At 46.3% G+C, this 16629-nt stretch overlaps 1 protein-coding gene across 3 annotated transcripts in view; it reads right to left on the bottom strand.

Moving 5' to 3' along the window:
* The window catches only part of AP2B1 (adaptor related protein complex 2 subunit beta 1), an 81118-nt gene that overhangs the window by 29136 nt on the left and 35353 nt on the right, over positions 1-16629 (bottom strand). For all 3 annotated transcript variants that reach the window (XM_037374994.1, XM_037374993.1, XM_037374995.1), the window contains exons 11-14: positions 15806-15971; positions 15192-15290; positions 12001-12260; positions 7369-7561 (exon numbers count right to left, since the gene is read on the bottom strand). In XM_037374994.1, coding sequence (XP_037230891.1) covers positions 7369-7561; positions 12001-12260; positions 15192-15290; positions 15806-15971 — 718 coding nt within the window. The remainder of the gene's footprint in view (positions 1-7368; positions 7562-12000; positions 12261-15191; positions 15291-15805; positions 15972-16629) is intronic.

Here is a 16629-nt window from a genome sequence, read left to right as displayed (position 1 = left end):
AGGGCTACCACTTGATGGCCAAGAGAAACTTGGCCCAAAGTTGGCAGGTTTGGCTCTTGCCGAAGGGCACAAAGCCTCTGTCCATGATGAAGAGCTGCCAGCTTCAGGAGATGAGCAGGGCACAAACAGGGCGCCTTGGCCACCAAATGCACGAAGTTCTTCAAACAAGAATTCTCTTTCTTCCCTCCCAAGCCATTCTGCCACGACAGCACTCCAGCAGCTACGTGGGTTTAAAGAGGCTGGGCTTGAACCTGTATCAGCAACCACAGCACTAGCACCTCTTCCCAAACTGCATCGGCGTCTTTACTTCGTATTGGCTGGCTTGGCTGGTGCTGCAGCTGCTCTGCAGTTGATAGAGCATTTGCTCTATAATTTCAACTCAGTGTGAGCAGTTATGCTGACTTATGAAGTGCAGCAGTGCTGGAGTTACTGCATTAGGAGGGTTTATTTGCATCTTAACAGCAGCTCGTAATGAAGTGACTCTGCTGAAGCATTCATGTGATCCAGACGGGTTACAATCACTTCTGCAACATGACGTGAGGCATTTGGAGCTCCAAAAAATAACAGGGAGGGTGGAGCCAGGGACAGAAGCTGCACCACCACTGCTCACAACTACTTTGCCTTGTATCCTTAGGGTAGCCAGGGCTTTCAGAGCAGCTACACATTTCACGGAGCCATACATAATTCATGGGTTAACAGGGGACAACTGCTGCCTCCCTCCCTCCCTTGCACCCCAAACCACGAGTTAAGCATCACAGCTCAAGGAGCTAGATGAGAGCATGCACTCAGGAACACAGCAGCCAGGAACACAAGGCATTTCCCTAAAAAGAATCAGGCATGGGGGTGACTGAAATGCTGAGCACAGCTGCTAGCAGGCCACTTGATCTGGGCTAATCATGTTAGAGACATCTTAACTGCAGGACAGATCATGCATGGTCTGCATCTTCTGACCTCCTGACGGGCTGTAGATCTCTCGTTGCAGACTCCGCTGTGGCCCACACAGAGGCATTTTCAGCACCTTGTTTGCTGCCCGTTTCATGTGGCTGTTTTCATAGTGCCAAGCCAGGCCTGCAGAGCAGAAGGGCTACTGTCCAAACCAAGGGCAGCTGTGTCAAAGGTGGTGGAGGACGGGTCATGCTGCCAATACCACAGCCACCAGTTTTAGTAGCACTTACTGCTAATGTTTCACCTTGCTGAATGATTTCCATTAGCAAAGTAAGTACTAACCATTTTAATTTTCTAAAGTGTGAAAAAGCAGCTCTACAAAGCTCTAGCAGTCCTATCACTGTTACAGCAACAACAGCCTTAAATCAGACATGAATGAGCAACCCACCAGAAGAGCTCCTTTTCCATATCATCGCTGCTCCAGCAACGGATACGTGCCCTTTGTCAGAAATCCTAACAGATGTCCTTTGTAGCTCATCAAAGCAGAAGAGCCCAGATGAAAGGAGATGCTCAGCTCCTTGTCAGAGGCTGGAGCAGCACCCTGGGGAAGCATCACATCCATTGCATAAATGGATGCTGAGGCTGATCTAACGTAGACACTCTCATACCGTAGTTCCAGGAAAAGGTGAATGAAGTAACTTTCCTAAGATTATACACAGCAAGTCATTTGCAGAGCCAGGAGAGGAATCTGGCACGCAGGGTGGACTGGCAGTTGCTTCTGTGCTTCCTACTCTGAGTATATGAAGTAACTTTGTAGACATTTGGGTTTTTTATAAAACATTGGTGAGTCCCTAATCAACCTCAACAAGCCAGGGTATTGGCCACGGAGGCCAGACTTTGAATCCTCTACTTGGCAGTCAGTCAGACAGGGAGTGACACCAGCAGCCCCTGCTCCCCAGCCTTTTGGATCAGGCAGGCACTCAGGACTGCTGGAGCAGGCATTTCTCCCCAAGCTGTCAAGCCTACAGGCGCCTGGAGCCCAGGATATCCCACGGGAGAGAGTGAGCTAGTGCTCAGGTCCCAGCCCTCCACCACACTTAAGAGCAAGCACAGTGGTGGGACCAGCCCCGAATCATGCAGAACAGACCCCTGGGGTCAGATGCCCCTATACCCAACTTGATTACAGCTCCACCTTGAACAGCCCAAACCAGTCCCAGTATTACAGAAAACTGCAGATACCCAGTGTTTATCAAACAGCTTTACATTTCATGACATAAATCAGCGTGACCAGCTGCCAGCCTTGAATCAATAATATTCTTGTAGATGAATGCCTACAGTATTAAATAAAATCTTTACATAACAGACAATCCAAGCCTGTCCATTCCCACAGATTTACTGTTCTGCCCCCAGGTTTAAAGCCAGCCTCCCTGGCTCCCAGCCACAGTGCCCTGCTCCCGTTAAACGCACAGGCTCACAGTGAACTTGCACAATGTGCCAGGCAACACGGAGCTCTCATGCCCCATGGATTTTTAGAGCAAATGAACACGCAAAAAGGTTTCAAGGCAAAATGACCCTGGCTCAGTGCAGCACAGAGACATCCTACAAAGCCCTGTATCAACAGTAAACCAGGAGCTGGAGGGCTGCTATAATCTGCATGAAGTTTAGCCACTTAAGAGCCAGCTTTAAGGGGATAAAGCACCAAACTCCAGCTCTCAGCATGCACAGATCTGCATCCAGCAATCCGCTGTCCAAGCAAGTTTTGCTTCTCCCACGTTAGTGACTAGTCTCACTACGCTGTGGAGCTGGAGATCTCAAACAGCTTTGTAACAGTGGGCTTGGTCACCATTTCACAGAAAAGAAAGCAAAACAAAGAAGAAAAAGATCTGCCCAGGGTGGCAAATAGGGGCACAACCTACAGCAGACTCAGTGCTGGCTCTGTTCACTAGAGAACAGCTCCCCATAAATCATACAGCTATGGTTACAAACAAAGTGTATCTTGTTCTTGTACTAAAGGCTATTTTTCTCCCCCCCCCCGCCCCCTTTTTTTTTTAATTGTTAACACATGCTCAGCATCTGTGCATGCACAATATGCATGTTACATTTAATTCCAACTACAGGACTCACTACAGAGATACAATAGGACTTACTCACTAAAGAAATTAACCTGTCAAGCAGCTGGAGTCTCACTGGTTAATATCTATATTATATATAAAAGCTGATAAATTCAAATGAACAATATTAATTTGGTGTTTATCCAGTTTTACACCATGCAGTCTCTATTTAAATGCGTGGAAGAAAAAAACCCCACAGTTTAAGAAATGGAGATGCAGAATGACATTTGCTGTGGAAGTTAATGCTGCTGTTGATCTTTGTGTTACTCCTGTTGGGACTTTCACTGCAGGAGCATCCCTCTGAAGACAGACACCCCTTCCAAAGAAAAGGAAGGATTACCAAATACACAAGAGCTGCAACAAGTATCAGAGGGGATCAACACATGACACTGAGTGAATGTGACAAACGGGCTGAGACTCTGCCAGCAGCCTCTTCCAGACCTTCAGCTGCCTTTGAGACGCTCACAGTACTGACGTAATCTCACCATCACAGCAATAGACCATGATTTCATGCATCGACTCAAGTATATCCCAAACCATTTTCTTCCACTGTAACAGAGAGGCTTATTTAGGCTTTTTTACGTATCAGACAGCTCCTTGGAAAACGGAACGGGGTTTGGGGTTGCCATACTTCGGCAGTAAAGCAACTTATGTCCCTGCTCAGGCCGAGAGATAATGCCAGAGGCACAATGCAGAGAACATGCCACATTCTAATATCTCATGTTCCCCTATGTCCCCTTAGCCTTAGGTCACCCGAGATCCAAAAGGGACCTGCTAATGAGGAGCAGAAAACAGGGATCAACACAAGAGGTGGTACAAACTCCAGCACTGAGCGCCATAAAAAACATTGCTCTAGACAAATTCCTGTTGTAAAAACGCATATTCAATCCTTCCTTCGATCAGACCCCAACCATGCTTAGCTCCAGTACTCTTAAGACAACAGGAGGGACGGGAAAGGACAGACCAAAGCAGCACGCTCAGAGGAAGGCAGCTGCCTCAGCCTCCACAACCAAACAGGGTTACGTTCTGGTAGCACAAGGGCTCAAAGTAAAGTAAACTCTGTCTGGTTTGAGGAGGAGAAAAGGACTGCTCACACCACGCCATGTTCATGGAAAAGTATGGGAGCCTCAGTCTTCCCAACAAAGCAGGGGAATAGATGCATTAAAGAAGACTTTAGGAGTAATGGAGAGGGGAAACTTCAAAGTGGAACGAATCAGACAGGATTATAACATAAACAAAGCAAGTATGAAAGGTATCCAGAGGAAAAGAGGAAGGGATTGCTACACCAACAGCCAGAATGCCCACTGATACACTGATAGGCAAAACACTGATGTTTTGCAAAGCACTTGAAGGGGGCACCTTGGGACGCATCTCACCCCCTCACCACATACAGAAGTTAGGCATGTGTGTACCTGCAGGGTGAGACTGTGGTTTTGGCACTGCACAAGTGTGTCTTGATATTAGCCTAAGATCCAAATGCCAGTCCCCCTGGCTAGCCATGCAGCCAAGAGGCACAGCCTAGCAATTTAGCTAATACCAGGTTAGGGTTAACTATGCTTGATACTTGTTAAACACATGCCCACAACAACAAACAAAGACACAGATCCCATTCACTCACACAGTAATTAGGCTTATTATCACAGAATCATTTTGGTTGGAAAAGACACTTCAGATCATCAACTACAACCCCAGCACTGCCAAGTCCACCATTAAACCATGTCCCTAAGCACCACATCTACACATCTTTTAAATAGCTCCTGGGATGGTGACTCAACCAATTCCCCAAGCAGCCTGTTCCAAGGCTTGACAACCCTTTCAGTGAAAAAATCTTTCCTAATATCTAATCTAAGCCTCTCCTGGTGCAACTTTAGATTGTTTCCTCTTGTCCTGTCACTTGTTACTTGGGAGAGGAGACCAGCACCTACTCTGCTACAGCCCCCTTTGCAGGTAGTTCCAGAGAGTGATCAGGTCTCCAGGATGACCCCCCCCCCAGCTCCCCCAGCCGCCCCCCATCAGCCTTGTGCCCCAGCCCCTTCCCCAGCCCCCTGCCCGGCTCTGGACACGCTCCAGCCCCCCAGTGTCTTTCTTGCAGTGAGGGACCCAAAACCGACCCCGGGATTCGAGGTGGGGGCTCACCAGCGTACAGGGGGATGGTCACTGCCCTGCTCCCGCTGGCCACACCGTTTCTGGCACAAGCCAGGATGCTCTCAGCCTCCTCGGCCACCTGGGCACACTGGGGGCTCATCTCCAGTGGCTGCCGCCCGACAGCCCCAGGCCCTTTCCCACCGGGCGGCTTCCCAGCCACGGTGCCCCCAGCCTGCGGGGGCTGCTGTGACCCCGGTGTGGGACCCAGCACTGAGCCTTGGTGAACCTCATTCAGTTGGCCTCTGCCATCAACCCAGCCTGTCCGGATCCCTCCGAAGAGCTTTTCTACCTTCACACAGATCAACACTCCTGCCCAACATGTCGTCCGCAATGTCTGCATCAGGGAAGGAAAAGCCAGAGAAATACAGAGATCTACCAGGAAACGATTCACTTATACATGCAAGGGATGAGGTGAAGACAGGACATTTGATGCAACAGCACTTCAGCAGAAAGCTTTGTGGAGGAAAACACTCCATCACTGTTCAGATTTTATTTTTGAAGTCCTCAACCCAGCTACTAACTCAGCTGAGAGTACTGGCCCATGCAGCCCAAGGCCAGCTACTCCCCATGATCACTCTGTTACGTCACACTTCACAACCCCATGGATTTACTTAAGGTTTCAGAAAAATATTAAGTAAAAGCCTAGCACCACATCAACAGCTCTACTGCCAAAGCAGGTCACTAAGCTAAGCCCATTAATACAAACTGTGAGACAACTGTTTCCCCAAAACCAAGTTTTAGTCCTCCTGCTGTGTCTGTTTATTTGTCTCCGACACTAATGAGAAACAAAGGGTTACTGTAAGTGGCCTGGAAGACAGTACAGACATAGGAATTTAACTCCTAACTATTGTGAGCCACCAAACATCAGCACCAGCGTCTGCAGTGCCTTAACACAATTAAAAATCCCAGTTCCTTAGTGGCACGCCATGCAATGCAGGGGAAAGGCTGCAAAGGTCACCGCTCTGGGCTCACTGTCTGCTTTCCCAGCAGCTCCAGCTTAAACCATTTCCCTAATCCCCTATCTCCCCAGGATAAAAGCAGTCTCCCTGCTAAATAAGCAAACTGCTGTTTAGATGGCACAGAGGCTAAAGCACATCTGATCTCTGTGAACACCAATACCATTAAGGGTTAGATCATTTCCAGTTCATTAGCTTATGAAGTGCCCAAAAAAATATCTTTGCCACATAAGGATTTGTTGCATTGGGGTTCCTCCAGCTGCCTCCTACTTCTATTATTCAGAGCTTGACTCAGAACTGAAAGCACACCTAAACCAGACATGCAGACAACCCAACCCAGCTCACTAAAAGCCAAACCTCAAACCAAAGCAAGACAAATCCACCACAGGACTGAAAACCACCCAGCTGTGTTCACTGGGGTAGTCTTACTCAGGTTACATCGTGCAAATATACGCAGACTGCTTCTTATCCCTGCAGGCAAGTCACTAGGTTGTTAGGGTTCTGCATGTGCCCACCCCATGGGAGCAACTCCCAGGCTGATTATTAAATTCACCACTTCTCAACGCTTGGCTGCCACCAGCGTAAGAGCGCAGCACCGAGCTCCTCTCCACTGCCGCGGTCTCCTTACTAAGTGATTCTCTCATTGCAGCTCATGCCCAGTTCACACCCCAGAGCAGATGCAATGTGTGATTATTCATACTCTGGAGCCTGACCTTGTTAGTACTAGAATACCTCCTTGTGAGCAGCTGTGGCACAGGAAAGACTACAGAGTGCTTCCCTCTTGACCTAACCGCAATCAAAATGTCACCGGTATTAAACCATGACATACTCTGGAGAATATACAAATGAGATGACACAGGGCTATGTACGGCCAGCAGCCCTGAGAGTTTCGCACCGAAATTCAGCCAGGTTGAGACCTGGGTGGAACAAACGCCTTCTTGAAAGGGAACCTGAATCAATTACAAAGCAGTGGAACACTTCACATCCTTCAAACAACTTTTTGGTTTTCTTCTACAGACAGAAAAAGCATGGAACAAATATATCCACTAACCATGGGGATCCTACGGCATGTAGCAACACTCATTTTATAGCAGGAAAAACCTGCTGAAAGTTGGTACAATAGCACTGGTTAAATCCTCTGGGAGTCTTAGGACTCAGCACTGGGAACTCAGTGATCCAAGTATTACGAGCACAAATGATCAAGGCTTCGCAAAGATAAGCACAGCTCCAATTATTTCACGTCAGCTGAAGCTAAGGAGGATGCCGCTTACCAAGCTATCCAGCCCTCCTCCCAGGAGGTCCACAGCACCCATCTGCATGGAGGACACCTGGGGAACATTCACTGGTGGTCCCAGGTCCAGATTGAGAAGGTCACCCAGGAGGTCGCCCTGTGATGGAATGACTTGTGGCTGCTCCAGGTTTGTGGTGGCCGTTGTGCCCACGGGGCTATCGCCTGCATCAGTGCTACGGGTGGGAGGGACAAGAAGCAGAAGAGAAAAAAAACATTAGTCACCTTCAATCTCCAGCTTCAGATTCCCAGCATGGGGAAACACGGCAAGAGGTGGCTTGCAAGCAGAAGCCAGTTAAAAGCTTATCCTAGCAGCTGATCTGACTGCTGGCAAATGGTTCTTCAACACAAGCTTTGAGCACAAAGACTTGCATGCGTTGTGCATGGTTTTCAGTTCAGAAAAGGGAATCTTCAAGGTGTGAAATGTGCCTACCTTGAGAACTGCAGACCCCTCTAAATCAGTGAGCCATGAGTACTACACGGACTACAGCATTGAAAATAATTATTTCCCAGCTCAGAAGAAACCTATAATGATGATTTTCAGCTCATTGGGCCTGGAGAACTATATGTAAACATGAGAGGGTGTGGGGGGATGGATATATATCCAGATTTCTTCAGAGACCTAACACTGATAAACACTTGAGCCCTCACTCTAACTAGTGCAAACTCAACTACTCCCCACAGATCTGGATTAACCACCTCCTACTGACCAGCACCAAGCTCCACAGCTCTTTTCTAATTAAAGACCTCAATTTGAAATTGATTCCCCTCCATCAATAATTTCCTTTTCTCGGAATTAGGAGGCATGCTAATTACTAGTCTAGAAATGCTCATTTTACAGCTTCCAAAATCTCGTATCATATGCAGTCTGGCTATCTTCCACATTCACTTGCCACTGAACTTTACAAGGAAAGGCGAAAAAAAAAAACCAAAACCACCACAAACCACCTGACTGTAGCTCCTGGAGATCTCATTACAATGTATTTATTCTTTAAATCCAGAGACGCTAATATTTTAGATAACTTAAAATCTATTTTATATCCTGTTGCCAGCAGTAACTGACAAAATTATTTCCAGCTCCTATCACTGCATATGCAGCCAACAGGTAACTGCACACAAATGCCATGGGAATCAGCATCCTGACAAGGTGTTTAACACCGGGGCTCCTTTGTAAGGATTGCAGCTCCTGATTTTGAGTAGCCATGATTCTCTTCCTTATCCTAGTTCAGTTACCGAGGGGAAAGCTTTAGCAACCGAGTATAAGCTGCTCCCAACTTCGGTGCCAAGAGGAAAAGATGTAGCATAAGGACTGCAGAATGAGTTAGTTACCAGGCAGCAGCAGCAAAGGGTTGAAAGCTTCTTTGCATTAAAAGCTTTAGACCCTTAATAGTACTAATATTAGTTGTCTTATCTGCTTCTCCCTTCAGCAGGGAGACTTCTGAGTATGCTGAACAGCTAACTAAAACATTTCTGAAGAGCAAGTGGTTACCACCATCCATTCCCACCCCCAACCTGAGAACAGGGTGGAACAGCATGTATGAGCAGAGGCACATTACAAGCCGGTAGTGCACACACTTGGTTCGTTCCCAGTATATAATCCCTTTAACACTACACCTCTTCAACACTTACTCATCCTTCTTCTGATGGAGATAAAGCAATCCTTCAAGGTCTTGTGTAACTGCAGTTGCCCCAAAGCCCAACAAGGTATTAGGAAAGGACAAAGCTAAGTCAGTTTGTATTAGAAAGCGAAACACCATGCCTTCCATTTCCCGTATGGAATGGGGCTCTTTAAAGAGATTTGTATAAACAACTTTGCATTTACTTTGAAAGAAAAATAATGAGTAAAGAATATGTGGGTTATAAAGGGCAAAAAGACTTGATACAAGCTTTATCCCTTACAGTCTCGGGCAGTGAGTAGCAGCTGGGTTTGCCCATGTGAGTTGGAGATTTCGCCCTCCAACGAGTTCAGCCTCCAGTGGTTCCCAGATGTTGGGTGTCACAAGGGATGCACACCAGAACCAAAGATCTCCTGCATCTGTGTGGAGCTGGAGGCTCCCACCCAAGTCCAACCAGACCCCTCCCTCTCCCAGTAGCCCTGAAAACATCTCCCCAAGTTTCCCAGCTGCATTATAGCTGAGCAGGGGTGGCGGGAGCCACCACATGAGGAAACACTGCCAAGCAATCAGGAGATTTCTCCCCCACTTTTAGGATTCATCTGCAACTCTATGACACTTGGGCTCATTGAAGAGGCAGGAACATCTCACCATCTGTGAGCTGTTCAATGGGTCTTCCCATCAGCTGGGAGCTGAAAGGAACCTATCCTACACCGCTTTGAATAAAAATGAAGTGAATCTAAACGCAATGTAGTGTATCCTGCCAACCATAACTAACTCCTCTAGGTTTTTACCCAGGAAGGCACCACTCCTCTAGCTACTTTGGCCCATCTACTCAAGGCCACACTATCTTGACTCTCTCAAGCCATATTAATTGTGGACGTCTCCACAATTCCATGCTTCCACCTCTATCCCACTGTGCAATCTGAAGGAAAACCTCCATCTCTAGTGGACAGGTCAGCCACCAGAACAGTCATTACCAGAGTGCAGAAGTATGAAGATAATTTCAGATAACTAGCTGAGGAGGTTATCTTTCACTGGGCACCCTTAACTTGCCTTAAAGCAACAGATTTTCATGTATGATTTCATACACATTCAGTACTAGAAAGAGGCAAACCAATTTCTTAGTAATTAGTAAAATCATACTGGCTGCACAAATTGAGGCCCCCCACAAGTGTGCTCCTGCAGAGCTGCTCACTGTAATCCTCGTGGCCAAGTGGCAATTTGGTATGCTGTGGCATGGCCGGAGGAGGTCTTGGCATCAGCTGCAATGTTTTACTGTCCTTCTGCTAATAGTAAAGCAGAAAACCACAGTAACAGGGTCTCTTTATGAGGTGAGCTCACACCAGAGAGGCCTGGTGTGCCATTAAGTAACACCACTCATTTTTTTAATTTACCAAACGGGCTAGAGCACTGCATCAGTATGCAGCATGCTCTGCTGAGCACCCTTCAGACCTTCCCCCAACTCTGGTTTCCTCAGCTTGCCGCCACTGATTAAAGCCTGAAGGTTTTATGTTGAAATAACAGATAATTTAGTAGTAACCACCAGTAGGGCAGTGTACAATACTGCTATCGTCAGAAAAGGGTTGGTCAGCAGACTGAGCACGAGCTACAAGAGTCAAGCCACATACACAGTACATGCAAGAAGCTAGTAAAAAGATGACTCCTTGCAAAAGCTGAATTCCTTGAGTTGACTAAAACCCCCTAAAACATTGGATTCTGCAGTGACCTGAAATGGGAAGGGTGGTAACACCGAAGACCAAAGCTACCCCCACCCCAGCTCTCTTCGTTACCGAGGCAAATCTTTGACTAGGAGAGGTAACTGCGGGAAGTGGCCACTGCTTTTCTTGTTTGACTGGTAGATTTGTGCTTGCTGGTCCTGGGTCGATGCAGCCAGACTTGATTTCATAGGCAGGGAGAAAACAACTCTGCTTCCCAAAGCTAGTCATTACAGAAATAGCTTTAGTTGCTAAGAATAGTAGAGAAGCGGTGTCAGAAAATAGAAAAGGAGCAGCATCGCACACCGATTTATCAGTGCAACAGGAAAAAAAAAAGCAAAAAAAAAGCACTCTAAATGTCACTTTGGGAATATTATTAAGAGGTAAGCCTGGAATACTCTGCCTCCTGCTGTAAAGCACACTTACATTTGTAATTAATACCATCAGTGCAAATAGCACTGCTTACCTGAATGAGGAACCATGGGGACAGGCTCAACAGCAACACTGCTGCAGCCCAGGAGTACTGTACCGCCTGCTCTGGTGGATCTAACCCACTTCCAGGACTGGGATCAACCGGGAAGCATCAATGCTCCAGATGATAAGCCAAATCATTTTCTGCCCATCCCCCAAAGGTTAGACAGAACTGTATCAGCCTAGCTGCCTTCTTTTAAGTCCAGTTTTCAGTGATAGGCTTTAGATGGCTCTTACACTCCCCCCTTGCTTTATAGGCATCAAGTGAGAAACGTAGTTTTACCAGTCCTTCCCCATTTCAAATTCCAACAAAGGATCCCTGTACTTGTTTGTTCCAGGAAACTGGTATTATTCTACACAAGTGAGGCTTGTAAAACTGTGCATTACAGCTGCAGTGGCTGAAGCATAAGCTCTTACAAAATCAAAGTAGTGTGTCCTTCTGAAAAATGTTTGTTTTTACCACAGTTCTCCTCCTCCTGGAAGTATGCCCTTGTGCCAGTTAACATGAGCATTTGAATAAAAAAAGCAGAAGCTTTGGTTAACAGGGCTTATAGCCAGTGCCTTCTCAAAATACATTGTATCTTCTCCTCACAGAACTTTGATACTTCCTCTATCTTCTGAGCTAGGAACTCAGAAACTAAATACCCCATTAAATTCTACAATGAAATGGCCCCTTGAATGACCTGCAAGCCCCTACACAATCAATTAAAAAAAAAAAGCCACTAGAGCGTTATAGAAGATCTTTGCATCTCTTGGACTGTTTGCTAGAAACAACTGACCCTTCCCATTATCATCACAGTTGCCTCAACTTACCTTCCATGGTGAATTGGCAAGTGCTTGCGGTGGATGCCGTGGCTCCCCTCCACAAAAGCGTTGGGTGGTTTGTGGTACACAGAAGCCAGCGACCCAATGTGGCAGATCAACTCATCTAGCAGAGTTGGTTCAATCAGATCGGTCTCCTCAGAAATAAGTGGCTTTTCTGAGAGGACCACTTCTTTGGCAGTCACTGGATCGGTGGAAAGAAGGCGCCAGTAGATGTAGCCACGATCCCGCAGGTCTGGGTTGTCAGAATCCTGAGACAAAGCAATAGATCAATCACAGGTTTGAAGCAAACTAATGCCTGTCATCACTTAGTTTTTCTAGCAGTGATTCTGCTGGATTAAAAAACCCCAACTATCCAGCAGCAAAAGTCACCAATTCCAGAGCGATGTTACAAACTGCTTGCTGTGATGAACATCCCAAAATTAAAAATGAGAACCAAAGTATTAACGCCTAGCTTCCTGCTCAGCTGGTCACAGAGCAAAAAGCTCAGGATTTACATCCCCAATTGCCCTGACCCACAGAGCTATCAACTCCTTCCCAAACTCCCCTGCCACTTGACATAACTGTATTAGGAGAACTCCAAAGGAATGTAGACGGAATGAAAGAACATGAGTCTAAATGACTCTGTCACATACTAAAAGCAGACGTGCAATACTGCATATTGTAACAGAATGATCCCAGATTCCTGGAAATATATGACTTACCCAAGGGCACTGCTGAACAAAAAGATGCTGCAGAGCTACAGGATGGATCTTAATAAGCCATATTCTTCGTACCAAAAGAGATCTTATTTATCCTGCCTTTTAGTTATCTAATGAAGTACAGAAAGACGCTAATGATACACAGTTAGGATACTTCATCAGTTCTCCAGCTGTCAATAATACCCTTGTTTTACTGCAGATACTTCTGCCTCTGCATGAAGCGCTAATTATTTCTCTCCTTTTCAAACAGCTCTGCCCAGAGCAGCAAAGTGAATGGTGATAGTTTGCAGCTAATGTCCTAGGCAGAGGGAGGTGGTGTGGTTTTATGTTGTAGTGCAACATGTTTGAACTGTTCATGGAAACAAGAGCTGGGATTTTTAATCTCCACATCAGCACAATAACGTTTCAGGCGTTTTTTGCGCCTGTAAAATTCTGGCAACATATCACACACCTCATTAGCCTTCCTCTTTAGTATTTCTCTTCCTCTTTTGTGATCTCATTCACGCTGCTGCTGACCTGCTGTAACCTGCCTCTCTGCTGTCTGTCTCAAGACATTCTCAGGCACATTGCAAAACCTTTATCTGTAACGAGACTGAGCATGCTAAGCTCGTTTTGCTCCTAAAGGATCTAGCTACAATGTCTGGGTCAACCGATAGATTTCTCTGCAGTACTGTTTTTCAGATTGATGGTGGAGTCGTGGACTCTTTACACCCTTCACCCTTAACAACTCCTACAAGACTCTCCGCACCCTGCCTGCGGCAGGCAGCTCACCATCAGGCAGGGCTTCTGCAAGAGCAGACATGAAAGACCACGTGTCCCTATCTACTTGCAGACAAATACAGATTCAAGACTGACTGTTTCTTCTTACGGCAAATAAACAGACTTGAAAAACTTCAGTGAATCTCCTGGAACAAGAGGCTCAGATCTTTCCTTTCCACGTTTCTCCCAGTTCTCTGCTCTCCAGGGCCTGCATGCACACCTGTGGCGCATACCAATGAACCCATGGTTACCTACCCATGCCAGACAAACAACAGCAATGGAGATGTAGAGGCTCTGTGCCATCCATTAGGTTACAGGCTTGCCAGGACCTTGATCGCTGCTACACATCTGTGTCCCTCCCATCCCCAGCTGCTTCATTGCTATTTTTACCAGTGTTGGCTGGATTAAGCTGGCTCCTGCTACAATCACACCTGCAGTTTGCTGTGCAGACATACCCTAAGAGACACTCCAAGTGCAACAATGCCTAAGCTGGGGAAAGAAACACACGTGTAATTATTCTCCCACTCAAGTGAAAAACAGTATCTCTACCTAGAAATCAGACCTTGAGGCATATGGCTTTTCTGTGTTTTACAGCCAGTTATCCTACATTGACTTATTATTCATATAAAATACAAGAAGGCAGACTGAATCAACATTTGTGACAAACAGAAAAAAACCCAGACACCTATTATATTCCTAGGGTGCCTTTAAGTGCTTTGTGACTCAGCATAGTAGGGTTTAACACTTAGTACCTTTCTTCTGTTGGGTTAGACAAATGATATAGCACATGCCCTTGGCCCACCCCTCTCTAAAGATGAGCCAGAGCCTGCCTAACAGCAGGTTTTGAAGCAAGAAAAGCCAATTTCTTGCCACTGACCAGTGCAACACCTCCAAAGGGATGAATAAAAGTGCCATGACTTTTTGCAGCAAAGAGGACCAAAAGGCCAACTAATGATCGATTCCAGGTTTTCTGCTCAGAAGTAATTGCAGCCCATCCAGAACAGCTGGGAGACTATTTTCATCACTTGACACAGCAGGTCTGGAGCAGAGCTGCTCTTTTTGGGCTACACCATCACACATTTACCCAAGTCATTACAGCCAGGGAGTACAGGAGGACTAGCTGAGGTCTTACCCACTCCTGCCACCAGGACATCTCCACTTCTGTCCCCCAGCTCAAGCCCAGCCCCACCCTCAGTGATCTGAGCTCATAACTCAGACCTCATGCATAAAAAATCCGGGATCTTAAGCCACTGTTACAGCCTCCAGTAAAGCTGCCACACTGGTCAACAGCATCCAAGTATAGAGGAAAAAAACCCTGACTTCATTTCTCTTTTCATAGCACTGCTTAAGCTTTGCTTTTCACAGAATAAAGTCTTTGCCAGGCCCTTTTGCTCTGTCATAGCTCCAGATGTTTTAACAGCAAGCCACCTTCAAGGTGAAAGCATTTTGATTTCTTCATAACTCTATCCTGTCCCTAACTTCATTTGGTGGGTGAACAGGGAAGGAATTAGGATGAAGCAAGAGATAAGAAGGAGAGAACAGATGCCAGATGGCATGGTAACAGGCACAGAGCAGCTTTTAAATCGAGTCTCTTTGGGAGAGAGAGGGGAACATGCTCGAATCTTATCTACTGCAAAGCTGACTGGCCTGGCAGATGGGAGACACCTCAGCAGGCCAACACAGTGTCTGGAGGGCTCTGGTTCACTGGATAGCTTGGCTTACCTGCGTGGCCAGGCTGAGGACCTGCTGAACCAGCTCCTGTGTCTCAGAAGGCTTTTTTAAGAACAGCTTCACTATAGCAGTCAGTAGGGTGAGCTGCACCTGAGGGAAAGGGACACAGCAGAGATTATAGAGAATTCATCCACGCTTTAGCAATGTCTCCCAAATCTCAACATCCTTTACTGATATGAAGCTCAAGTCCTACGCTTTATAACAGTATTAAACTATTCTTTGCCAGTGAAACCCAGGACAATGAGACTCAGACTCCTGCCTGTTGTGAAACACTTTCACAAATAACTCCCTGATCAGCACATTGAGTCTGTCATACTGTTACGCATCTCATCACTATCCTTCTGTATGTTCTGGTCCCTCCTCGGGCTATTCCCCCAGAAGCAAGCAATATCTAGAAATCCCTCCTGTTCTGTCTTACCCTTCCAAGAAGACAAGTTTGGCAGATACAGACAATAGAGCAAGTCTACAGACTCCCAAGAGTTTTATTTTAGCCAAACATTAAAGTTTTCCTTGGGAGGTATTTTCTGACCACTGCAATATTTACTGCCCATCCCATACATACACTGCATGAAACACTATAGATAAGATGCACAACACAATTTTACCTGAGTACTTTCATCGTGGAAGCCCTCCAAAAAACTCTCCAGCAGCTCATCTGCATTGTCAATTCTTTCTGCGTATTCGCCCACTATCCAGATCATGGCAGCTCTGGCATCTGGTTCATCCAGGGAATCTAGGTTCTCGCACAGAGTGGCAATGATGCTTTCATACCTGATTCAGAGTACAGGTGAATTACTGGGGTGAATTCAACTGGTGTTACTCCATCTCTGCCCACATGATTCTGCAGAGAATCCTGCACTGAATTACAATGTCTTGCATTTCTATGCAACAAGCAGCATTTTCACTCAACTACAGAAGATACTCCTAGGAATTTTCTCTTTCCAAGCTGTGCACTAAGATCTCACAGGGTCCTCAAGAGCTTTGCAAGTTAAACTGCAAGACCACCCAGATGCAGAATTCAAGACAAAGCTGCCTCCCTCTCTGTTTTGCTTAAGGGAACACTTGATCCAACAGTTCAAAGAGATCCTGTATCAGATCCTGCAGCCTCACTGGTGTCTTCAGACTGGTAACGCTGAGCTAGATATTACACTTCCCCACAGGCTTTGCTGTAAAACAGACAATACACTCTAATCATTTAGCCTCCCCTATTCCCACACATGGGTATCCCTGTCATAAGCAGACTATCTTGTAACTGACAGCAGAAATTGCCAGAGAGGTCTGCAGATGTCCCATATTATTTTTTAGGTGATCATAAAGTCTCGGCTGAAAGACATTGCTTCTGTTCTGTAGTTGAAGAGACAAAATCTTATTGCAGAAACAGCTTAAAAGAAGCTCAGTATGCTCAAGCCAGAGAGAACACTCGATGGAG

Source organism: Falco rusticolus, chromosome 1 (genome assembly GCF_015220075.1).
Source record: "Falco rusticolus isolate bFalRus1 chromosome 1, bFalRus1.pri, whole genome shotgun sequence".
NCBI lineage: Eukaryota > Metazoa > Chordata > Aves > Falconiformes > Falconidae > Falco > Falco rusticolus.
The sequence above is the reverse complement of the archived record's forward strand: the minus strand, read 5'-3'. Positions and strand labels throughout refer to the sequence as shown.